We start from the raw sequence: 27,415 nt of genomic DNA on the forward strand, positions 1-27,415 counted from the left end.
GCCTCCTAAAGTGGGTCCCTCACCCCCGAGCAGCCTAACTGGGAGGCACCCCCCAGTAGGGACAGACTGACACCTCACTCGGCCGGGTACTCCTCTGAGACAAAATTTCCAGAGGAACTATCAGACAGCTGAATTTGTGGTCTCACGAAAACCCGCTGTTCTGCAGCCACCGCTGCTGACACCCAGCCAAACAGGGTCTGGAGTGGACCTCTAGTAAACTCCAACAGACCTGCAGCTGAGGGTCCTGTCTGGTAGAAGGAAAACTAACAAACAGAAAGGACATCCACACCAAAAACCCATCTGTACATCACCATCATCAAAGACCAAAAGTAAATAAAACCACAAAGATGGGGAAAAAACAGAGCAGAAAAACTGGAAACTCTAAAAAGCAGAGCACCTCTCCTCCTCCAAAGGAACGCAGTTCCTCACCAGCAACGGAACAAAGCTGGATGGAGGATGACTTTGATGAGTTGAGAGAAGAAGGCTTCAGACGATCAAACTACTCCAAGCTACGGGAGGAAATTCAAAACAATAGCAAAGAAGTTAAAAACTTTGAAAAAAAATTACACGAATGGATAACTAGAATAACCAATGGAGAGAAGGGCTTAAAGGAGCTGATGGAGCTGAAAGCCAAGTATCGAGAACTACGCGAAGATTGCAGAAGCCTCAGTAGCAGATGCGATCAACTGGAAGAAAGGGTATCGCTGATGGAAGATGAAATGAATGAAATGAAGCGAGAAGGAAAGTTTAGAGAAAAAAGAATAAAAAGAAATGAACAAAGCCTCCAAGAAATTTGGGACTATGTGAAAAGACCAAACCTACGTCTGATTGGTGTACCTGAAAATGACGGGGAGAATGGAACCAAGTTGGAAAACACTCTGCAAGATATTATCCAGGAGAACTTCCCCAATCTAGCAAGGCAGGCCAACATTCAGATTCAGGAAATACAGAGAACACCACAAAGATACTCCTCAAGAAGAGCAACTCCAAGACACATAATTGTCAGATTCACCAAAGTTGAAATGAAGGAAAAAATGTTAAGGGCGGCCAGAGAGAAAGGTCGGGTTACCCACAAAGGGAAGCCCATCAGACTAACAGCTGATCTCTCTGCAGAAACTCTACAAGCCAGAAGAGAGTGGGGGCTGATATTCAACATTCTTAAAGAAAAGAATTTTCAACCCAGAATTTCCTATCCCGCCAAACTAAGCTTCATAAGTGAAGGAGAAATAAAATACTTTACAGACAAGCAAACGCTGAGTGATCTTATCACCACCAGGCCTGCCCTAAAAGAGTTCCTGAAGGAAGCACTAAACATGGAAAGGAACAACCGGTACCAGCCACTGCAAAAACATGCCAAATTGTAAAGACCATCAAGACTAGGAAGAAACTGCATCAACTAATGAGCAGAATAACCAACTAACATCATAATGACAGGATCAGATTCACACATAACAGTATGAACGTTAAATGTAAATGGGCTAAATGCTCCAATTAAAAGACACAGACTGGCAAACTGGATAAGGAGTCAGGACCCATCAGTGTGCTGTATTCAGGAAACCCATCTCACGTGCAGAGACACACATAGACTCAAAATAAAGGGATGGAGGAAGATCTATCAAGCAAATGGAAAACAAAAAAAGGCAGGGGTTGCAATCCTAGTCTCTGATAAAATAGACTTTAAACCAACAAAGATCAAAAGAGACAAAGAAGGCCATTACATAATGGTAAAGGGATCAATTCAACAAGAAGAGCTAACTATCCTAAATATATATGCACCCAACACAGGAGCACCCAGATTCATAAAGCAAGTCCTGAGCGACCTACCAAGGGACTTAAACTCCCACACAATAATAATGGGAGATTTTAACACCCCACTGTCAACATTAGACAGATCAACGAGACAGAAAGTTCACAAGGATATCCAGGAATTGAACTCAGCTCTGCACAAAGTGGACCTAATAGACATCTACAGAACTCTCCACCCCAAATCAACAGAATATACATTTTTTTCAGCACCACACCACACCTATTCCAAAATTGACCACATAGTTGGAAGTAAAGCTCTCCTCAGCAAATGTAAAAGAACAGAAATTATAACAAACTGTTTCTCAGACCACAGTGCAATCAAACTAGAACTCAGGATTAAGAAACTCACTCAAAACTGCCCAACTACATGGAAACTGAACAACCTGCTCCTGAATGACTATTGGATACATAATGAAAGGAAGGCAGAAATAAAGATGTTCTTTGAAACCAACGAGAACAAAGACAGAACATACCAGAATCTCTGGGACACATTCAAAGCAGTGTGTAGAGGGAAATTTAGAGCACTAAATGCCCACAAGAGAAAGCAGGAAAGATCCAAAATTGACACCCTAACATCACAATTAAAAGAACTAGAAAAGCAAGAGCAAACACATTCAAAAGCTAGCAGAAGGCTAGAAATAACTAAAATCAGAGCAGAACTGAAGGAAATAGAGACACAAAAAACCCTTCAAAAAATTAACGAATCCAGGAGCTGGTTTTTTGAAAAGATCAACAAAATTGATAGACCACTAGCAACTCTAATAAAGAAGAAAAGAGAGAAGAATCAAATAGATGCAATAAAAAATGAAAAAGGGGATATCACCACCGATCCCACAGAAATACAATCTACCATCAGAGAATACTACAAACACCTCTATGCAAATAATCTAGAAAATCTAGAAGAAATGGATAAATTCCTCAACAAATACACCCTCCCAAGACTAAACCAGGAAGAAGTTGAATCTCTGAATAGACCAATAACAGGCTCTGAAATTGTGGCAATAATCAATAGCTTACCAACCAAAAAGAGTCCAGGAGCAGATGGATTCACAGCTGAATTCTACCAGAGGTACAAGGAGGAAGTGGTACCATTCCTTCTGAAACTATTCCAATTGAAAGAAAGAGGGAATCCTCCCTAACACATTTTATGAAGCCAGCATTGTCCTGATACCAAAGCCTGGCAGAGATATAACCAAAAAAGAGAATTTCAGACCAATATTCTTGATGAACATTGATGCAAAAATCCTCAATAAAATACTGGCAAACCGAATCCAGCAGCACATCAAAAAGCTTATACACCATGATCAAGTGGGCTTCATCCCTGGGATGCAAGGCTGGTTCAACATACGCAAATCAATAAATGTAATCCAGCATATAAACAGAACCAAAGACAAAAACCACATGATTAACTCAACAGATGCAGAAAAGGCCTTTGACAAAATTCAACAACCCTTCATGCTAAAAACTCTCAATAAATTAGGTATTGATGGGATGTATCTCAAAATAATAAGAGCTATCTATGACAAGCCCACAGCCAATATCATACTGAATGGGCAAAAACTGGAAGCATTCCCTTTGAAAACTGGCACAAGACAGGGATGCCCTCTCTCACCACTCCTATTCAACATAGTGCTGGAAGTTCTGGCCAGAGCAATCAGGCAGGAGAAGGAAATAAAGGGTATTCAGTTAGGAAAAGAGGAAGTCAAACTGTCCCTGTTTGCAGATGACATGATTGTATATCTAGAAAACCCCATTGTCTCAGCCCAAAATCTCCTTAAGCTGATTAGCAACTTCAGCAAAGTCTCAGGATACAAAATCAATGTACAAAAATCACAAGCATTCTTGTACACCAATCACAGACAAACAGAGAGCCAAATCATGAGTGAACTCCCATTCACAATTGCTTCAAAGAGAATAAAATACCTACGAATCCAACTTACAAGGGACGTGAAGGACCTCTTCAAGGAGAACTACAAACCACTGCTCAATGAAATAAAAGAGGATATAAACAAATAGAAGAACATTCCATGCTCATGGGTTGGAAGAATCAATATCATGAAAATGGCCATACTGCCCAAGGTAATTTATAGATTCAATGCCATCCCCATCAAGCTACCAATGACTTTCTTCACAGAATTGGAAAAAACTACTTTAAAGTTCATATGGAACCAAAAAAGAGCCCGCATCTCCAAGTCAATCCTAAGCCAAAAGAACAAAGCTGGAGGCATCACGCTAGCTGACTTCAAACTATACTACAAGGCTACAGTAACCAAAACAGCATGGTACTGGTACCACAACAGAGACATAGATCAACGGAACAGAACAGAGCCCTCAGAAGTGATGCCGCATATCTACAAGTATCTGATCTTTGACAAACCTGACAAAAACAAGAAATGGGGAAAGGATTCCCTATTTAATAAACGGTGCTGGGAAAACTGGCTAGCCATATGTAGAAAGCTGAAACTGGATCCCTTCCTTACACCTTATACAAAAATTAATTCAAGATGGATTAAAGACTTAAATGTTAGACCTAAAACCATTAAAATCCTACAAGAAAACCTAGGCAATACCATTCAGGACACAGGCATGGGCAAGGACTTCATGTCTAAAACACCAAAAGCAATGGCAACAAAAGCCAAAATAGACAAATGGGATCTAATTAAACTAAAGAGCTTCTGCACAGCAAAAGAAACTACCATCAGAGTGAACAGGCAACCTACAGAATGGGAGAAAATTTTTGCAATCTACTCATCTGACAAAGGGCTAATATCCAGAATCTACAATGAACTCAAACAAATTTACAAGAAAAAAACAAACAACCCCATCAAAAAGTGGGCAAAGGATATGAACAGACACTTCTTAAAAGAAGACATTTATGCAGCCAAAAAACACATGAAAAAATGCTCATCATCACTGGCCATCAGAGAAATGCAAATCAAAACCACAGTGAGATACCATCTCACACCAGTTAGAATGGCCATCATTAAAAAGTCAGGAAACAACAGGTGCTGGAGAGGATGTGGAGAAATAGGAACACTTTTACACTGTTGGTGGGACTGTAAACTAGTTCAACCATTGTGGAAGTCAGTGTGGCGATTCCTCAGGGATCTAGAACTAGAAATACCATTTGACCCAGCCATCGCATTACTGGGTGTATATCCAAAGGACTATAAATCATGCTGCTATAAAGACACATGCACACGTATGTTTATTGCAGCACTATTCACAATAGCAAAGAGTTGGAACCAACCCAAATGTCCAACAACGATAGACTGGATTAAGAGAATGTGGCACATATACACCATGGAATAGTATGCAGCCATAAAAAATGATGAGTTCATGTCCTTTGTAGGGACATGGATGAAACTGGAAAACATCATTCTCAGTAAACTATCGCAAGGACAAAAAACCAAACACCGCATGTTCTCACTCATAGGTGGGAACTGAACAATGAGAACTCATGGACACAGGAAGGGGAATATCACACTCCGGGGACTGTTGTGAGGTGGGGGGAGGAGGGAGAGACAGCATTAGGAGATATACCTAATGCTAAATGACGAGTTAATGGGTGCAGCAAAACAACATGGCACATGGATACATATGTAACAAACCTGCACATTGTGCACAGGTACCCTAAAACCTAAAGTATAATAAAAAAAAAAATTACAGTGACACACTTCATAAACACTTTATGAATTCATTTTTTAAAATACACAAATCCTAACTTAGCTCTGGTTTATTTAGTTAAATTAATGATACACTTAGAAGCTTTACCTACTATTTCTACATAGTCTGTCTCCCTATCAGTAAAATAAGGACAATAATACTATCGTGGTCACTTCACAATACATGTGAAAACTTAAGAAGTCATGAAGTGTGAGAATAATGTCACGTTTTATCATTGACCTACTTGGCAGTGAGATTTCTTAAATGCAAGTTGGTGTCCTTTTACCCTCAGAATCTACAAGGATAGACACTTAAAATATGTTTGCTGAATTAATTGATCATAACAGAGATGCAAGATACTTGAATTTTTATTCCAGCTTAATTTTTGACTGTATAGCCTTGGACAAGTTAATTCATGTTTCTGGATCTTAGTTAGATGATTTCCCAGAGACCTGCAGGTTTTACAGGCTGACAGTAGAAAGATTCAGAGGATTTCATGGGGCTTAACTGGTTCAGTACAACTGAAGTTATATCCTTGCCTTCTAAACAGCAGCTTCAGTGTATTCATAGAAATGGCTTTGAGCTTGACCCTTTTCTATACTCTTAAGGAGAGCAATAACTTTTCTTAATAATCAAAAACTGTAATTAGTTTTCTGTATAAACACATTTGTTGGAAATCTTTTGTGTTCTACAAGTAATTTATACATACTTCTATTTGATATATACAGGTAGAATCATGTTTTACCAAGTGCCACTTTATGTTTCATTTTGCATAATAAGGCTTCTTCCTTACACCCTAGCCAATTAAAAAAACTAACACTGATTTAGAAGTTACACTGAAATGAAAAATACAAACTGTTGTCCATTTAGTCCTTGTATTTGATTAAATATGTGAGTTAAACCCGTAATAACGCAATGTAACTTGTTTCCAAAAATGTATTTCGGACTTGATTTGCAACAGTTTTTTTTTTTCTGCATGACACCACCTCAGGAGGTCCTGATGACATGTGCCCCTGCAATAGATTTTAAACATATAATTGATATATAATTGGGCTGGGCATGGTGGCTCACTCCTGTAATTCCAGCACTTTGGGAGGCCAAGGCAGGCAGATCACTTGAGGCCAGGAGTTCAAGACCAGCCTGTCCCACATGGTGAAACCCCGTCTCCACTAAAAGTATAAAAATTAGCCAAGCATGGCAGCACAGGCCTGTAATCCCAGCTATTCAGGAGGCTGAGGGACAAGAATCTCTTGAACCCCAGGGGCAGAGGTTGCAGTGAGCCAAGATTGTGCCACTGCACTGCAGCCTGGGCAACAGAACGAGACTGTGTCTCAAAAATAAAAATAAAAATGATATAGTTAATATGTAATAAAATCTTAAACAATTTGATGAATTTTGACAGTTGTATACACCCATGTAACCTACCATCAGAAAGAAAAAATAGAACATGCCCATTCCTTCGGGAAAGGTTCCCTTGTGCCCATTTCCAGTCAGGCTCCCCACCTCCACCATCTGGTTTCTATCACCATGAATTAGTTTTTATGGCATAAAAATGGAATCAGTCATTCAATATGTACCTTTTTTTAACCTGGCTTCTCTTGTTTAACCTAATGTTTTTGAGATTCATCCATATTGTTGGGTATATCAAAAGTTTGTTCTTTGTCTTTATATACAAATTTTAAATCCATTCAGTTGATGGATTTTGAATTGTTTCCAGTTTCAGGCTGTTATGAATAAGTCTACTTTAAACATTCCTATCTATGACTTATTGTTGACACATGCTTTTTTTCTCTTGGGTAAATACCTAGGAGTGGCATTGCTGAATCCTAGGGAAGATATATATTTAACTTTTAAGAAATTTCCGAAGAGTTTCTCAAAGTGGTTGGACCGTTTTATACTGTTTGCCAGTAGTAGATGAGAGTTCTAGTTACCCCACATCCTCCCTAGCATCTGATAGTGCTGATCTTTTTAAATTTTAGCCATTCTATTAATATTAGGTGTGAATCAACATCTCATTGTGGCTTTTATTTGTATTTCCCTAATAACCGATGATGTCTACCACTTTTTCAGGTGTTCCTTGGCCTCTTTTATATTTTCTTTTGTGAAATGTTTGTCTTTTATCCATTTTGGAAATCACATTGCTTACTTTTTATTGTTGTTTTGTGGGAGTTCTTTCCTGGATATAAATCCTTTGTCAAGATGTATGTGCTGTATATTTCTTTACCAGCTTCTGACTTGACCATTCACTTTCTTAATTGAGTCTGTGGTTGAGCAGAAAATTTTCGTTTTGGTTGTAATTGATGAAATCCAGTTTATTATTTTATAATAATTTGTTCTTTTTGTATCTGGTCCCAAAAATCTTTGCCTATGTCAAGATCCTGATAGTGTTGTGCTGTGTTTTCTCCTAGAAACTTTGTTTCCGAGTTTTGTTTAGGTCTGTAATATATTTAAAGTTCATTTGTGGAATGAAATGGAGGTCAAAGCTCTTTTTTTTTTTTAAGACGTACCATTTGGGGAAAAACAAGACTTTCCTTTTGTCGCGTTGAATTTACTTTGGCACCTTGGTCAAAAGTTCGGTTCTTCATATTTGTGTGGGCTATTTCTGGATTCTCGGTTCTCTTCCACTGATCTATTTGCCCATCTTGATGCCAATATCACACTTGATTACTATAACTTAAGTCTTGAAATCAAGTAGTGTTAGCCCTCCAGCTTTATTCTTTTTCAAAGTTGTTTTGGCTATTCTACATCCTTTGAATTTCCATATAATCTTTAGAATCATCTTTTCTATTTCCTCAAAATAGCCTGAGAATGGAGAGTTTAACAATATTGAATTTCTCAATCAATGGACATTTATTTAGGTTATCTTTAACTGCCAATAATATTTTGTAGTTGTTAGGGTAGAAGTCTTGGGTTAGATTTATTGGTAGATATGTGATGTTTTGATGCTATTGTAAATAATATTGTTTGCTTTTATATTTTTATTTTTTAATATGTTGCTGCTAGTATATAGAAATATAATTGATTTTGTATGTTGATCTTACATCCTGCAAACTTACTAAATCTGCTTATTAGTTTTTGTAGTTTGTATGTTTTTTAGGATTTTCTACATATACAATTATGCCATATGCATGGAACAATTTTACTTTTTCTAATCCTGTATGCCTTTTCTCTTTCTCTTGCCTTATTGTACTGGCTAGAACCTTCAGCATATAATGTTGGATAGAAGTGGTGAGAGCAGACATTCTAACTTGTTCTCAATCTTAAACATGTCTAGCCTTTAGGTTTTTAGTAAATGCCCTTTATCAGATTGAGGAAGATCTCTTCTATTCTTTGTTTCTTGAGTTCTTTTTAAATATCATGAATGGGTGTTGAGTGTTGTAAATGCTTTTTTCCTGCATCTATTGAAAGAGATATAATTTTTCTCTTTTATTCAGTTTATGAGGTTGTATATTACATTTTTTTTCTAATTGTAACCTAACTTTACATTCCTGGGATAATTCATACTAAGTGTGCACCTTATTTTTAATTCCCCCAATGTTTGTCCCAAAATTGCTGGAAATTTTAATTTGGCTAGCAGATGTTAATATACAGATCTTTTATTCAAGTAGCAACATTTATTTCACATATACTATCCAGTGACACTAAAATAATTACTGGAAAAGCCAATGTAAGTAAAATATTGTCCCTACTCTCAAATAATCACAGCCTATTGGAAAAGTCAGATATGTAGATAATATGTAAATAATGTACAAATATAGTGATAAATCTTTACCAAAAAATTAGTGAAATAGAAAAAAAGATGTGTAGTGTCTTGCCTACCCTATATTGATAAGGAGAAGGATCCTGGAAAAGGTGATACCTAAAGTGTTTTAAAGAGATTAACCAAGTAGAAGGGATTAAAGGGAGGAGGGGCACAGCCAGAACAAAGACATAAAGCTAAGACACACCATTGTGCTTCAGGGAAACTACTAGTAGTTCACTGTTGTTATAACATAAAGTACAAAGTTTGGTATGATGAATGATGAGATTATGGAAGTATCAGCCACATCACTGCAAACTTTACGTGCTACATGAAGGAGCATGTCCGTTGTTCTGTGAGTGATTCGGAGCCATTGCCAGATTTTAAGAAAGGGAGAGTGGCACCCTCAGGTTTGCATTTTAATCAGAACCCTATGGCAGATGTGTGGAAGATGTATTTGAAAGGGCTAAGACTGGAGGCAGGAAGATAAATTAAGAAAAAATAGTGAAAATTTGCACCTTAGCAATGAGAGAAATGGAGAGAAAGGGTCAGATTTGAGAAATATTTAGGAAATAAAACTGGCAGGACTTGGTGATTAACTCATTAGAGAATAAGTAAAGAAAGAGGGTGCAATAGTTTCGTAGATATCTGAGCCTATTTGGGCTTCTATAATAAAATACCGGAGACTGGGTAGGTTATAAACAACAGAAATGTATTTTTCACTATACTGGAAGCTGAGTAGGTGAAGATAAAGGTGTTAGCCGACTTGGTGTCTGGTGAGGATCGACTTCCTAGTTCATAGATGGTATCTTCTCACTGTGCCCTTACGTGGTGGAAGGGGGTGAGCTAACTCTCTTTTTATTAGGGTACTAATCCCATTCATGAGGGCTCTGCCCTCATGACTTGGTCATCTCCCAAAGTCTCCACCTCCTAATACCATCCCCTTGGGGGTTAGGATTTTAACATACGAATTCTGAGTGGACAGAAGCATTCAGGCTGTAGCACTAAGACTGCAATATCAAAGTACCACAAATTGGGTGGCTTAGAACAAGAGAAATTTATTGTCTCACAGTTCTAGAGTCTAGAAATATGCAGTCAGATTGTTTTCAGGGCCATGCTTCCTCTGACACTCTGGGTAGAGCCTTCTTTGTCTTCTGGTGGTAAGAGTTGTTTCTTGACTTCCCTTGACTTGTGGCTGCATCACTCCAGTCTCTGCCTCTGTAGTCTCATGGTGTTTTCCCTGTGTGTCTCTGTCTTCATATAAAGATACCAGTCATATTGGATTGGGGCCCACCCTACTCCAGTATTGCTTCATCATAAACGATCATATCTGTAATGGCTCTGTTTTCAAATAAGGTCACATTCTGAGGTACTTGGGGTTACAACTTCAACTTATCTTTTTGGGGGACACGATTCAACCCATAACAGACGATAAAGTCAAAACTGTGCTTAGTTTGCTACCTAAGGGTCTATAGGATATTGCCACTGGCAAGATAGGAAACACAGGTATAAGAGCTAGAAGATGAATTCGATTTTCTAAAGGACATACAGGAAGAGCTGTTTTAGGAATCAGTTCTACAGGTTTGAAGTGCATCTCTTTAAGATAGAAACAAGCTGTTATGACTTATGGGTAGCATTAGTAATTGGCTTCATGTTTTCATCGTTGAGAACATGAGATGATGGTTCACAAAAGAGTTTTATAGCAACTGTTATTCTGGCAGGGCTGGTGATCTCTATTTTGAGCTGTTATCCTATCATTCTCAGTAATTTTAGAACTATCAGTCGGGAAGTGTTCTTTATCAAAACTGAGTCATTTTAATACCAACCCACAAAAAAACTAAAAAAATTTTAAAAAATCAAATCATTTTAATAAACACCTAAACCACCAACACAATAGCTTGAAAAAGTTGTCAAATTTTCTTAAGACTAATATGGGTAAATATTGTTTTAATATAAAAAAATGGATGTTAGACATTCAGACATCCTCAATTTGGAACAAACAATATATTCCCTTTTTAAAAATATTCTTTCTCGATGTGTTAACGTTTACAACTTAGTTAACATCTTCATTATGTGAATAAACAAAATAATCATAGTTTACTATTGTTAACATCAATTTTATATTTTTAAGAATGTTTTTAACTTTAAATATTTTAAATATTTGATTTAGAAAATATTGTCACACAAGTATGTTCCTTTTGTGCATCTCATTGAATTTAGTACCATCTGTTTGTTTTCTACCAACTTGAAATGCTTCAAAATTTATTTGTCCAAAACTCTAAAACTATTTTTAATTCCTAATTGGATTTTTCTCTTAATGCAGGAGGTCTTGCTGGAGTTGCTAGAACAATGTGTGGATGGCTTATGGAAGGCAGAACGTTATGAAATAATTTCTGAGATTTCCAAGTTGATCATTCCAATTTATGAGAAACGTCGTGAGTTTGAGGTAGGCAACTGGAACATTTTTATCATTGACTTATGTATTTTATTTTGGTTTTAGGGAAAACAGTAATATAGTTCTGTTGCTATCATTCGACTTGTGTCCTCTGAAGAATATAAGGTTCATTAGATTATGACTTTTGTATTTTATCATAGAATATAGACAGTCTATCATTTTGACACATTTGTCCAATTTCAAAGTGACAATCCCTAAAAATGCTATTAAATCCTAAGATTTTTTAATGTTTTCACCACAAAGGAATGATAAATGTTTGAGATGATACATTTACTAATTACCCTGTTTTGATTATTACACAATGTTGGCATGTATGGAAACAACATTTCCCCCATAAATTGTACCCCATAAATATGTACAGTTATTATGTGTCAATTAAAAACAACGTAAAACTTCCTCTGGTCCTGCTTATGAAAAGAAAATAAAGTAAAACTTAAAACGTCCTACTTTATATTCATTTATGTTTTCCAAATGAAATTAAGGGTAAAAGATCCAAAATAGAAATTGAGATTTAAATTAGACCAGTGGTTCTGAAAAAAAAATTTTTTTTGAGGTGGAGTCTCGTTCTGTTACCCAGGCTGGAGTGCAGTGGCACAATCTTGGCTCACTGCAACCTCTGCCTCCCAAGTTCAAGCAATTCTCCTGCCTCAGCCTTCCAAGTAGCTGGGATTACAGGCATGCACCACCACGCCCCACTATCTTTGTATTATTAGTAGAGACGGGGTTTCACCATGTTGACCAGGCTTGTCTTGAACTCTTGACCTCAAGTGATCCTCCCGCCTCAGCTTCTCAAAGTGCTGGGATTATAGGCGTGAGCCACTGTGACCGGCCTGAAAATATTTTCATCTAGCAACCTCCCCTCTTCCTCTCAGAGCATAAAATAATCAGTGTTATTTTCACTAAACCTTCACTTTAAAAAGCTGTCAAATTTCCATGTTACCCAGGGAAGAGGCATAGACATGATTCTATTCTTTATAATTTAGCGGAGAGACTAAAGGTGCTGGCAAATGACAGTGGGGTAGGTAATAATACACTAGTAATAGCCCTATTATGAGAATTTTAAAATTTTGACTTGCCAGATAAACTATTGATAAAGTATAGTTAATAAAGAATAGTAGTATAGTGAAAAGCAATTGCCACCAACACTAAACAGGATTTTTAAAATATTCAAGTCTCTTAGTCCATATCATAATTTCTATTTAGGATTCAAGCCATTTTAAAAAAGCAAGGCAATTTATTCTTTTTTTTTTTTTTTTTTTTTTTTTGAGATGGAGTCTCGCTCTTTTGCCCAGGCTGAAGTGCAGTGGCACTATCTCGGCTCACTGCAAGCTCCACCTCCCAGGTTCACGCCGTTCTCCTGCCTCAGCCTCCTGAGTAGCTGGGATTACAGGTGCCCGCCACCGCGCCCGACTAATTTTTTTTTTATTTTTAGTAGAGATGGGGTTTCACCGTGTTAGCCAAGATGGTCTTGATCTCCTGACCTCGTGATCCGCCCGCCTCGGCCTCCCAAAGTGCTGGGATTACAGGCGTGAGCCACCGTGCCTGGCCTGGCAATTTATTCTTAAATAAAGCAGTTAGGCCTTTCCTTGTTGACGTAGTTTCTAAGAGTGAACACACATAGATTTAATATAATCTGAGTAGTGTTTTCATCTCTCCTCCAAACTGGCGCTGATCAAACTCACTTTTTCTTCCCAGATTCTAGGTCTTCCTCTCTCTGCCATACTTTTGGTGTATATGGGGCATGCCTGAAAACTCATAGCAGAATTCAAGTGAATATATTAATAAGCTGAAGTTAAGTATAGGTCATACAGATGGCCAAGAATAGCCTATGAGACAAAACTAGACTTGCCATTACCCCTCCTATCAAAGCATTACATCTGAAGAACCTTTGTAGTAATTTCAAAATAAAGTCCCCATTTTCTGACTCTTAGGATGAAGGAAGTTCTGGCTGTTAGAAACCCAGGGAGCCTTTTGCTACTTAGCCAACCAACAGGGAAGAAAGAAAAATATATCTTCTCTACACATTAAAGGAAATGATGTTTTCTACAGGGGAACTACTCCTATTTCCTTGGAGGGGTGTAAGGGTCTGTATAAATCCCCTAGCACTCTGTATAGATGAAGTAATTGTGTTTCGGACTGATGTAGCTGGAGCATGGTAGTGCACGCCTGTGATCCCGGCCACTTGGGAGACTGAGGTAGGAGGATTGCTTAAGTCCAGGAGATTGAGGCTGCAGTGAGCTATGATTGAGACACTGCACTCTAGCCTTGGCTACAGAACAAGATCCAATCTCAAAACAAAACCAAAAAGTAGAACACTGATGCATACTTTTTCAGTGTATCTCTATGGAATGGGCTGAAAACTATCAGAGATAGCAGCCAAGGTAAGGAAGATTTCCCTCCCATTGAGTTCAATTATAAAAGATAATATGGGAGGAATTTTAGAGAAAGAAGCTTGTGTGTTTTTCCTTTTTTATTGAGGTGAAATTTATATAACATGCAATTAACCATTTTAAAGTATAGAAATCAGTGGCATTTAATATATTCACAGTGTTGTGCACCCACCACCTCTTTCTAGTTTTAAAACTTTTTCATCTCCCCAGAAAAACACTCCATACCCATTAAGTAATTACTCCCCACCCCACTCCTATTTTCCAGTAACCACTAACCTGCTTTCTGGATTTGCTTATTCTGGATATGTCATATAAAAGGAATACAGATTGAGCCTCTCTAATCTGAAAATTCGAAATCATAAATGTTCCCAAATCTGAAACTGTTTGAGCATGGTCATGATGCTCAGTGGAAATGCTCATTGGAACATTTTGGGTATCAGATTTTCAGATTAGACATGTTCAATTGGTAAGTCCAATGCAAATATTTCAAAATCTCAAACACTTCTGGTCCAAAGCATTTCAGATAAGGGATACTCAACCTGTAATATTATATGTGACCTTTTATGTCTGGCTTCTTTCAGTTAGCATAATTTTTTTTTAATTGAGACAGAGTCTCACTCTGTCATCCAGGTTGGAGTACAGTGGCGTGATCTCAGCTCACTGCAACCTCCGCCTCCTGGGTTCAAGCAATCCTCACACTTCAGCCTCCCAAGTAGCTGGGAGGCACACACCACCACTTCCGGCTAATTTTTGTATTTTTAATAAAGATGGGGTTTCACCATGTTGTCCAGGCTGGTCTCAAACTCCTGACCTCAAGTGATCCACCTGTCTCAGCCTTCCAAAGTGCTGGGATTACAGGCATGAGCCACCGCACCTGGCCTGTTAGCATAATATTTAGAGGTTCATGTATCAGTTGTAGCATATATCAGAACTTCATTCTTTTTTATGGCTAAGATTCCATTGTATGGATATACCGCAGATTGTTTATCCATTCATCCATTGATGGACATTTGGGTTGTTTCACCTTTTGTCTATTATGAATAGTGCTGTTGTAAACATTTGTGTGCAAGTTTCTGTGTGGATCTATATTTTCAATTCTCTTGAATATATACTAGGGAGTAGAATTGCTGGATCATTTGGTAATTCTATGTTTAACTTTTTGAGGACCCACGAAGCTGTTTTCCACAGTGGCTGTACCATTTTACATTTCGATCATCACTGTACTAGGATTCCTATTACTTCATATCCTTACCAACATTTGTTATTTTCTGTTTGTTTTATTTTGTTTTATAAAATCCATCCTAGTGCATGTGAAGTGGCACCTCATTGTCTTGGTTTGCATTTCCTTAATGACAGTGAGATTGAGTGTCTTTTCGTGTCCTTCTTGGCTGCTTGTACATCTTCTTTGGAGCAATGTCTATTCAGGTCATTTGCCCATTTTTAAAATTGGTTTGCATATATTTTGTTGTCGAGTGGTAAGAAGTCCTTAAATATTCTGGGTACTAAACCCTTATCAGATCTGTGATTTGCATATATTTTCTTCCATTCTGTAGGTCGTCTTTCACATTTTTGATCATGTTCTTTGCACAATGTGCTCTCTTTTTCTGGAAGTGCAGAAAAACATATCCTTTGGAAATATCTGTGAACTCGCATAAAAGCAACCCTCACTGCAGCTCACATCATTGCTTATTTTTATATTTGTATTTTATTTTCCTTTTTAAATACATGGATTGTTTATTTTCATAGCTCTCTACCTGAGGGCTCAAGCAAAGCATTTGGCTGCCCTTTCAGTTAAAAATATTCAGACCCTGTAGAAAATAGTAGTTGATAATACAGTATTTCAAAATTTAAAATTTCCATTGAGATGTGAATGAAATGAAGCATGATATTAAGAAATACAGTGCTATTGAGGAACAGAAAACCACATACCGCGTGTTCTCACTCATAAGTGGGAGTTGAACAATGAGAACGCGTGGACACAGAGAGGGGAACAACACACACAGGGCTTGTTGTGGGGTGGGGGGTGAGGGGAGGGAACTTAGAGGATGGGCCAATAGGTGCAGCAAACCACCATGGCACGCATATATCTATGTAACAAACCTGCATATTCTGCACATGTATCCCTCCCCCCCTTTTTTTTTTAGAAGAAATTTCTTTTAAAAAGAAATACAGTGTTATTTTACCATTTTAATTTCTACCCTTAGACCTAAAGTTGTTGAGGACTTTGTCTGATTGTTACAAAGGGAGATGAGTATGAATGGCCCCACCAAGACCATTTTGAAAAGAATATACTGGTGCTTTTTATTCTTGTACATTCATCTTGAAGACATTTAGTAATTAAACAAAAAACAAAGCTGATTTGTATGTTTTTATTTTTCAGAAACTTACTCAAGTTTATAGAACTCTTCATGGAGCTTACACAAAAATTCTGGAAGTTATGCATACAAAAAAGAGACTTTTAGGCACTTTCTTCAGAGTTGCCTTTTATGGCCAAGTAAGTATACTTGAGTTCATAAAGTTTTCCTTTTTAAACATTCACCTTTGAATTACTAGTTTACTATAGCAGCTAGGATTCTATCCAGATAGAGTGCCTATTACAACAGCAGGGAGCCTCTTTTGTATGTATAAAGTTCACTTTGGTTCTCATATCTAAACCCTTCAGGTCAGAATATAACAGAGAAGGTTTTGATTTCTGTCAGTTTCATTTTCTGTTAAGCTTTTTAAAGTACATATTAAATATATAGTAGTTAAAACTTAAATAAAAAACAGGTAAGTGTACAGGGAAGGAAAAAAACCTAGTTTGAAAATCTTCCTCAGGCCATATGTTTATGTGATTATAAATTTGAAAATTATCAGGAATTTGAAAATTCTCATGTATTTGAAGTTAAAAGGGTAAATACAAGCATGGGACTTTTAGTAATATTATTCAAAATGTATTTCAAATATATTATTACTAGTTATTTAGTAGATTTTCTTTAAATGTTGTGTTTGCTCATATTATTTATAAGTTGTTATTTGTTTAACTTTATAATAGTCTTTTTTTGAAGAAGAAGATGGAAAGGAGTACATCTATAAAGAACCAAAGCTCACTGGCCTCTCAGAAATTTCCTTGAGACTTGTTAAACTTTATGGTGAAAAGTTTGGTACGGAGAATGTCAAAATAATTCAGGATTCAGACAAGGTAACACATACCCTACATTTTGAAATCATTATTTGTTAGTTCCAGGCATTGTACATTGCTCCTGACTTTTTCCTTTTTTAACTGGTAGAGAAGCATGAAAACAGAGCTTTCCAGATAATAAAAGAAAAAACAGGGGCTTTGGAGTCAGAGATACCAAGTTTCAGATCTCTACTCTCTGCCACTCACTAGCTGTGTGACCATGGGGAAGGTACTTAACTCTCTGTGCTTCATCGTTCTTAGTAATAAAATGGAGATAATAATAGTAGTATTTTCCTCATGAGGTTGTTGTATGGATTAAATCAGTTAATATATGGAAAGTATAATCACTTTCCTGGTACATAAAAAGCATTCACTAATAATAGCAAGCTAGCATGCTCACTAAAGGTTAGATATTATTGTAAATGCTATTGTACATCATGATTCTCCATTACATCATGATTAAAATCATCTTGGGGCACACATTTTATTCTAAGATATCCTTAGTTCAGTAATAGTGACTATAGTTAACATTTGCAATGAAATAGGTTTAGGAGAGATCCTTGAGCCTTGCTCTAAAGGTTATCCATTCCACTAGGCCCTGCCAAGGCATGGTGAGAAGGCTTATATTATAGCAAGAGAGGCCCTTTCCTAGGAAATGCATAGTTCCCTATAGACAGGATTTGGGGGAAGCACTATAGGAATGCCTGACTATCCTTAGTTGCCTTGGGTGTGCCCAGACTTAGAGCTGATTTTTAAGGGTAGGAAGGACATATAAAGTTCAAGATTTGTATTCACAGCGATATTTACTGAGTGACTATGATATGCACAGTGCTATGCAGAACACTTAAAATCTAGCAGGAAGCATTACCAGAGTGAAAAAGCCCATGGCTATTGTAAAGACACTTCATTGTCTACCACGAAAATAATCTCTTCACTTTGTATACTTACATATATCTCTTGGAGATGACTTTATCTTAAACATATGCCTAAGACATTTAAAAATAGAGGCCGGGCGCCGTGGCTCAAGCCTGTAATCCCAGCACTTTGCGAGGTCGAGGCGGGCGGATCACGAGGTCAGGAGATCGAGACCATCCTGGCTAACACAGTGAAACCCCGTCTCTACTAAAAATACAAAAAATTAGCCGGGTGTGTTGGCGGGCGCCTGTAGTCCCAGCTACTTGGGAGGCTGAGGCAGGAGAATGGCGTGAACCCGGGAGACGGAGCTTGCAGTGAGCCGAGATCACGCCACTGCACTCCAGCCTGGGGGACAGAGAAAGACTCCGTCTCAAAAAAAAAAAAAAAAAAAATAGATTTGGTGGTAGTTTCAACGTAATATATGGCAAACACTCTCTACTTCTTTCCTTATCAGTTTCACTATTTTGTGTTGTTTTGTTGAATTGAGACAACAGAAGATTTTCTCCCCTTGCAGCCAGATAGTGTAAGACTTGTTCCCACAATATTGATTACTGTATAAATGGAAAGATAATGAAAAGTCAGACTTTCTGTGCAACATGCAGTTTTCTACCTTATTCTGCCTCTGAAAACTGGGTCAAAGAATGCAGCGACAAACCATTATCAGGTGGCTGGACTCCTGATGTTTGTTATGTATCGTATTTTAGTAGTTCCCCACAGGCAACAGACATAATAAGCAGGTCCGGCTTTTAAAATATATTTATTGTTTTCTCAATGTGTGAAAATAAAAATTAAAAATACTCTTTTCCCTTGCCAAAGAGCAAAATCTGCTTAAGGGCAAAGGCAATTTGAAGAGGAGTTTGGCAATATCTTCCAATATTTTAAATGTATGTGTCCTTGGACCCAACAATTTCACATTTAACATTTTATCTTGTAGATGTACACATATAAATATATATATGTTTAAAGTTGTTCACTGCCACAAAATTTATATAGCAAAAAACTGGAAGCGGTTTAAATGTCCATATGGTTAAAGAAATGGTGGTATTACCCATGTAATGGATATAACCACCTAGACATTAAAAAGCATGAGAAATTTGTAAGTGTCCATATGAATCTATCAAGATGTATATTTTTTTCTTTTCTTTTTATTTTATTTTATTTTTTTTGAGACAGTGTCTTGCTCTGTCACCCAGGCTGGAGTGCATTGGTGCCATCTTGGCTCACTGCAACCTCCGCCTCCTGGGTTTAAGCAATTCTCCCACCTCAGCCTCCCTAATAGCTGGGACTACAGTCGCTCACCACCACGCCTGGCTAATTTTTGTATTTTTAGTACAGATGGGGTTCCACCATGTTGGCCAGGATGGTCTCGAACTCCTAACCTCAAGTGATCCACCCACCTCAGCCTCCCAAAGTGCTGGGTTTACAGGCCTGAGCCACCATGCCTGGCCGCTTTTAAGTTTTTTCGAGACAGGGTCTGGCTCTGTCGCCCAGGCTGGAGTGCTGTGGCACGATCACAGCTCACGGCAGCCTTGACCTCCTGGGCTCAAGTGATCCTCCCACCCAGCCTCTTGAGTAGCTGGGACTACAGGTGTGCATCACCACACCTGGCTTATTTTTGTTTCTTGTGGGTTGTTTTTTTTTCTAGAGACAGGGTCTCACTATGTTGCCCAGGCTGGTCTCAAACTCCTGGGTTCAAGCAGTCCTCCTGTCTTAGCCTCCTGAATAGGTGGGACTACAGGTGTGTTGCCACCATACCCCAGCTAATTTTTTTATGTTTCTTAAAGACAGGGTCTTGCTATGTTGCCCAGACTGGTCTCAATCTCCTATGCTCAAGCAATCCTCCTGTCTTGGCCTCCCAAGCCCTTGGATTACAGGCACTGCAACTGGCCCCATGTAAATCTTTTAACTAAGCAATTTCTTTTCTAGGAACTTATCCTAAGGAAAAAATCAGAAAAAAAAAAAGCACACAGTTTTAAATACAAGGATGTTCATGAGAACATTATTTACAATAGCAAAAAGTTGGAAAACAGCCTGTCTCCACTAATGAGAGAATGGTCCAATAAGTCATGTTTATCCATACAGCCATTAAAAGTAATGCCAGTGACTATAGTATAAACTATTGGCCAGACATGATGGCTGATGCCTATAATCTCAACACTAGGAGGCTGAGGCAGGAGGATCACTTGTGCCCAGGAGTTCCAAGCTAGCCTCAGCAACACAGGGAGACCTCATTTCTACAAAAAAAATTTAAAAATTAGCCAGGTGTGGTAGTGCATGTCTGTGGTCCCAGCTACATGGGAAGCTGAAGTGGGAGGATCACTTGAGCCCAGGAGGCTGAGGCTGCAGTGAGACATGATCACACCACTGCACTTGAGCCTGGGCAACAGAGCCAGACTCCATCTCAAAAATAAATAAATAAACTATGATACCTGTGTTTTTTTGAGGTGTAATTCATATAATGCACAATCAAAACAATGTTTAGTCTGACCTCAATTTTCTGAATACATATGCATAGAAGAAAGATGAGAAGGAAATATATAAAAATGTGAATAATGGTCATTGCTGGGTAGTAGGATTACAGTAATTTTTTTTTTTTTTTGGAGACAGAGTCTCACTTTGTCGCCCAGACTGGAGTGCAGTGGCGCGATCTTGGCTCACTGCAACCTCTGCCTCCCAAGCTCAAGTGATTCTCCTGCCTCAGCCTCCTGAGTAGCTGGGACTACAGCCTCCTGAGTAGCTGGGACTACAGGCTCATGTCACCCCGCTTGGCTAATTTTTGTGTTTTTAGTAGAGACAAGGTTTCACCATGTTGGCCAGGCTGGTCTCAAACCCCTGACCTCAAGTGATCCGCCCGCCTCGGCCTCTTAAAATGCTGGGATTACAGGCATGAGCCACCGTGCCTGGCCAATTACAGTAATTCTTAATTTCTTCATATGTTTCTGTAGTCTCCAAATAGATTTCTGTAACTTCTTTATAATCAGAAGTAAGTGATTTTTAAAAAGAAGAATGAAGACCCCCTTTATTGGAAACACAATTATAATGGCAATGTTCCTCACTTGGTCTCAAAGAAGTTAGTAGGTTACCTTATCTCCTTTTCCCTTCCACTGAATAAAATAAAAAATAAAATAAAATAAATAAAAAAAACTTTCTTATTTTATAGGTAAATGCCAAAGAGCTTGATCCAAAATATGCTCATATACAAGTTACTTATGTGAAGCCTTACTTTGATGACAAAGAACTCACAGAAAGGAAGACCGAGTTTGAAAGAAATCATAATATCAGCAGATTTGTTTTTGAGGCCCCTTACACTTTATCAGGCAAAAAACAGGGCTGTATAGAAGAACAGTGCAAACGCCGTACAATCTTGACAAGTAAGTACAATTTTACATGTTAACTTCTTATTTGTCTTGGTCTTTTTCAGTATACACGAGTAGCAGCTGGCCAGCTGGAACATACAACTGAAATTTTAATTATTATTTGTTCTGCTGTTCAGTTACAAGTTTGCACAAGCACATCCATGTGATAAACCATCATTTTCCCATATGTCATCCATGATTGCCCAGAGGTGTCTCATAAAGAGAGTTTCTCTCTGAATCTTGAAGTACTATATGGGACCCTAAGTCATCTTCTAGATAAAGGATGGGGAGAGTTAAGTACAATAGAGTTTTTTCTTTAATTTGGCTGTTTGAACAAATGATTTTCTAAAGTCAATAAATCAATCTTAACATTTTAATAGCTTCAAACTCGTTTCCCTATGTGAAGAAGAGGATTCCTATTAACTGTGAACAGCAGATTAATTTAAAACCAATTGATGTTGCCACTGATGAAATAAAAGATAAAACTGCAGAGCTGCAAAAGCTTTGCTCCTCTACTGACGTGGACATGATTCAGCTCCAACTTAAATTGCAGGGCTGTGTTTCTGTGCAGGTACGCTGGTCGTCCAACATGTATTAAATGTTTCTTGATGTTTCTTTTGCTTTTATAAGGGCACAGAGCAAGCATTAATTGTAATTGTGTGTTGGGCACTTACTGAGTGCAAAAACCTGTGCATTATTTTTTGTTCACTTAATGAAGATATTACATTGAATTTTTATAAGTTTTGTGTTATGTCAGAGGACTTTTAACATAAGTCCGATGACTGTAGCGAAGCCCTGTATGTATATATCAGAAATCACTTACTAGAATATCATCTTTGTAGATTATTTTCTTTAGTTAATGGTTTTTTGAAATAAACTTGTAATAAGCATATATTTCTCAGATATGGATTTCTTGTATATTTTGGGATTTTTAATAAAAAAGAGAAATGCCAAAACTTCTTTTGATTATTGCATTCTGGAAACACTCTCATTTTTCTTCTATTGTGATGTAGGTCAATGCTGGTCCATTAGCATATGCAAGAGCTTTCTTAAATGACAGTCAAGCTAGCAAGTATCCACCTAAGAAAGTGAGTGAGTTGAAAGACATGTTTAGGTAAGTGTTTTACAGTTTTCAGGTTAGACCCGCATTCTTTTTCTCTATTTTCTTCTTTTAAAAAACAACAAAGTATTGGCCAAATAATACCCCTCCAAAAAGGGACATTCTCTGTGGTCTTTTACAATATCTAAGTGACCTCCTAATGGCACTTTAAGTAATAAGAAAATGTGTGATCAGTTTCATCCTGCAGGACATTAACAATACCCTAGTGACCCAAGAGATTAAATATGCCAGTTTACTATATTGCTTTGAATATTTTAAGTGACACAAACGCAAGCCTATGTTCCTTATGTGCTTTCCTTCTTCACCCAATTGACCTCCTGTTACAGCATTTCAGACCATTTGGGGTAGGAATAGAAGTGGGGCAGGAAAGATTGCATAGGCTCACTCCAATCCCCTGTCCTTACTTCCACTTGGACTCTGCCAAACTAGGGCATGCAATATCTTGTCTTCAGTGAGCAGCTCTGTAAGCTAAGGCATGTATGAATGCTCTTACATTAGAGAAATATCTTTAATATATAAAAGTTTTCATTCAGAAGACGAGAAACAGTTGAGTAATATGGACTAAGGAGAAAGATGATAACCTATCCACTCATTTGCTCCTGACTTATTTTGTTTACTTTTCCTCTCTGTGTTTTATCAGCTGTTCCAGAGTGCAGAGTAACCAGTAGTCAGTCATTCATTCACCAGTATTTATTAATGCCTGGTACATGCAAAAGACTATTAGTTGCTATGACAGGGATATAAAACAAATGGACAATGAAGTACTTTGTCCCCTAAGACCTACACTCTAATTGTGGACATTAAACATAAACACATGAAATAATGGAAAAATACTTTTATGGTAGGTCATCACCTCTCTGTTCTCCTTCTTAGCAGCCCAGGGAAGATCCTTCATACCTGTACCACCCAGCACTGTACTAGCCACATAGTAAGCTCAAAATAAATTCTTTTTGAATAAATGACTCGTTATCTACAGGTGCAAATTAATGTCAGCACAACTTTAGCTGATAGAATGCCAAGTAAATGATTAGCAAGTAGACTTTCCAGAGGGTATGTGTTTTGAGCCAAGTCTTGAAGGAGATAAGAAATGAAACCATAAGGCAAAGGTGGAAAGGAAAGAAGGCATTTCAGACTTAGGAAGAGACATTAAGAAATAAATGCACAGTGAGAAAATAGAGGATTCTGATCTTCTTCCTAGGCAAACCATGGCTAAACTGAGTTATCAAATGGATTGTCAGTGATACTTCCTAAGAATAAATAACAAGACCTTTATCTTTGATATTCATCCATAGGAAATTTATACAAGCATGCAGCATTGCACTTGAACTAAATGAGCGGCTAATTAAAGAAGATCAAGTTGAGTACCATGAAGGGCTAAAGTCAAATTTCAGAGACATGGTAAAAGAATTATCTGACATTATCCATGAGCAGGCAAGTATTAGGGTGACTAAAACTGAAAACACGATCTGCGGGTCCCGAAATTGTTGCTTAGCAAAATATAATGGTTCAAAATACATAACTTTAAAGTTATTAAGTCTATATTTTAAATTTTTTCATATTATCTTTAATCATTTAAGTGATACAGTACAAATCAAATTTGCAACAATTATCTAAAGTGGTTAGTGATGCAGTTATCAGTAAGAAACCATTTTGTTTTTTGTGCTCCAGTGTCAGTAGAGGCAAGGGGTTGAACTGAGGTATACCGTTATCAAATAGATAACATAGTTTGTTTTTAGAAACTATCTAGTTGATGAGTTTCTATTCCTCATAATGCATAGAAAAAGCAGCAAAAATTCCTCCTTCACAAAAGATATAAGACAATTGCACATGCTATTTTAAGTGAGTATCTACTATATTACAGTTATTTCATTTGCATGCAGTTGCATGACCTAGTGCTGAACTCTAAATTATTCAAATTGAAAACAAATTATTCAATTTACTGTTATTACTGTGATCAAGATATTCTGAGTGGTCATTTTATAAAATTCTGTTTTCCTTTTGAAGCATGGATTTTTCAAATCTACTGTCGTATTTCTCACTTGTCTGTATCAGTTATTCCCATAAAACATGGCTATTTCTCTTAGATATAGAGACCAATAACTTAGACTCTTAATATTATGTAATGACAGCTAACCAAGAAAACTCTTAGTTTCTACTGGCTTATATTTATGCAAGCCATCCTGTTACTATGAACCATATTTGGGTGTGCCTTACTTTTGGCAAATGTTGACTTTGTAGTGAATTGAGTTTCACATAAAAGAGAGCCACCTTGTAGTCATACACTTTGAGGCGTATATTAATACTGAAAAGTAAGACAAGTGTTAATGTGTACTGAAATTTGAAATATTCTCTTGAGCTCCATAAATGATTACTTGACAAAAAGACATGACTGGATAGTCCTTGTCCCCTTTCAATGTAATCTGTTACAGAATACCAGAGTATATAGTCCTTTCAAAAACTTCTTCAAGCTTTTTTTTTCTTTTCTTTTTTTTTTTTTTTTTTTTTTTGAGATGGAGTCTCACTGTGTCACCCAGGCTGGAGTGCAGTGGCGTGATATCAGCTCACTGCAACCTCCACCTCCTGGATTCAAGTGATTCTCCTGCCTCAGCCTCCCAAGTAGCTGGGACTACAGGCACGTGCCATCACGCCTGGCTAATTTTTTTGTATTTTTAGTAGAGATGAGAATTTCACCATGTTAGCCAGGATGGTCTCGATCTCCTGACCTTGTAATCCACCCACCTCATCCTCCAAAAGTGGTGGGATTACAGGCGTGAGCCACCGCGCCTGGCTGCTTTTGATTTTTAAAAGGATTTATATTATCATAAAGCTATAAATTGCAGATTTCTTAGATAGAGTTGGGGGTGGTCATTGTAGCATCTGTTGGGTGTGTTTTGTAATTTCTTAGCAATAAGTACCCTCCTTGCCTGTCACATCTGACCAGCATAGATAATCAGTTATTCATCTCTTAACATTCTAGGATGCTTTCAGATTAGTGTCGTGAGTTAATATTTTTGTAAGAGGAAATTTCTCTATTACAAATTTTATTTAAGCCTTATGATTTGTAGCAACACAAATGATATGTCTCAATACTGCCACTATAGATCAATCTGTGGGCTTAATACTGAAGTTTCACAACTAACTTGAGAACCAAGTATTGAAAGCTTGAGACCTAAGTTAGGACTTTATGGTAAAGAGATTGGATATAATGTATATAGTGTTTTTTACCTCAATCTACTTTAAGCACAAGATTTCTGTTGCTTTTTCTTTGGATTACACAAAATGGATCATTTAAAAAATATTTAAACTAATATGAATATCTATGTTTATATACTTATTGGAATATATTCTTTAAATTTTATAGTTATGAAGTTCTTCCTTTCCAAGAAAAATCTTCTGTATCAACTAGCTTATACAATTATAGTGTGTCTTTAGAAATATGCACTTAAGACTTTTATATTCATTTACTATTATTTTCAAGTCTCCAGGGAAGGAACATAGGTATCTGCATGTTTCAAAAGTCCCATAGATGATTCTGAGAACCACTGTGTTAGATCATTCATAAACTCATATCAGAGTCTACCATTTAGAGTTCTCGTTATGACCATCTGTTAAAAAATATTTTAAAGATTGTGTTACCTCTCGCTTTTTATTGAATTTTGCATTTTACAGTCTTTGTTTTTCTTAATGAGTAACTAGACCTTTTCTGCTTTTTTGATATGCTGCCTTTCTAATACAGCTTTGAAGACTTAAGTCGGTAATGTTATTCTTTGCTCTCTCTGCTTTCTGTCTTTTTAAATAACTGTCAGTGATAAATTGAAATATGCCCGCAATTACATATACACATTCTTTTTTTGGCAGTGGCTATTTTGCTTCATGATAACCATGCTGATTTCTTCTGTTTTAGATATTACAAGAAGACACAATGCATTCTCCCTGGATGAGCAACACATTACATGTATTTTGTGCAATTAGTGGTACATCAAGTGACCGAGGTTATGGTTCCCCAAGATACGCTGAAGTGTGAGGAAATGCAGATGTACGTGACAATGAGACTGACCTTTCTCAGGAATATTTGGAGCTGTGCAAATGTTAAAATTTAAAGATTTGATATACATGGGGTGTTTCTTCTCGACACCAAAATTTTCATGTGTTCCAACAGGGTGCTTACATATTTGTAAATAAGCAACTTGAAAGTGCCTGGAAAATTGCACCACTGTGCTTGGTTTGTACTTTTTTAGGTAAATCTATATGCTGAAAAGTAGAGCTCAAAAACAGTAGTTCAATTTGCTTAATTATTGCTTAAAATAATAATGGTACTATGTAAAATTGTATAATGGAATACAATAAAAGGTAAAACTTATTTCTAATTAGAAGTGAAAGAAATAATACTTTGAACTTAGCATTTTTCTTGACAAGAAGCTCAATTCATTATCATATAATCCTTGGTAGGAGGAGAAGAAAATTGATAACATTTCCATAATACATGGATATTTAAAATTGGGGAGATCATTTGAATCCTTGCCAATTAGTAGTCAAGGCTGGGCTAAAGGAACCAAAAGCATTATTTAACAGGAAAATTTCAAAAGGAAAGGATATACTTAAAATATACCAAACTTAGGCTGGGCGCGGTGGCTCACGCCTGTAATCCCAACATTTTGGGAAGCTGAGGCAGGCGGATTATGAGGTCAGGAGTTCAAGACCAGCCTGACCAACATGGTGAAACCACGTCTCTACTAAAAATACAAAAATTAGCTGGTCATCTTGGTGCATGCCTGTAATCCCAGCTACTGAGGAGGTTGAGGCAGGAG

The 27,415-nt window shown here is 37.3% G+C and overlaps 1 protein-coding gene across 3 annotated transcripts in view; it reads left to right on the top strand.

Annotated features, from left to right (window-relative positions):
• Window positions 1–26,974, top strand: part of DOCK11 (dedicator of cytokinesis 11) — a 203,180-nt gene extending 176,206 nt beyond the window's left edge. For all 3 annotated transcript variants that reach the window (XM_055267319.2, XM_055267320.2, XM_063634851.1), the window contains 8 exons: window positions 11,535–11,657; window positions 16,437–16,550; window positions 17,091–17,237; window positions 21,292–21,502; window positions 21,868–22,058; window positions 22,501–22,601; window positions 23,900–24,038; window positions 26,512–26,974. In XM_055267319.2, coding sequence (XP_055123294.1) covers window positions 11,535–11,657; window positions 16,437–16,550; window positions 17,091–17,237; window positions 21,292–21,502; window positions 21,868–22,058; window positions 22,501–22,601; window positions 23,900–24,038; window positions 26,512–26,631 — 1,146 coding nt within the window. In that variant the 3' untranslated portion in view covers window positions 26,632–26,974. The remainder of the gene's footprint in view (window positions 1–11,534; window positions 11,658–16,436; window positions 16,551–17,090; window positions 17,238–21,291; window positions 21,503–21,867; window positions 22,059–22,500; window positions 22,602–23,899; window positions 24,039–26,511) is intronic.
• Window positions 26,975–27,415: the final 441 nt, after the last annotated feature.

Source organism: Symphalangus syndactylus, chromosome X (genome assembly GCF_028878055.3).
Source record: "Symphalangus syndactylus isolate Jambi chromosome X, NHGRI_mSymSyn1-v2.1_pri, whole genome shotgun sequence".
NCBI classification, from domain to species: domain Eukaryota; kingdom Metazoa; phylum Chordata; class Mammalia; order Primates; family Hylobatidae; genus Symphalangus; species Symphalangus syndactylus.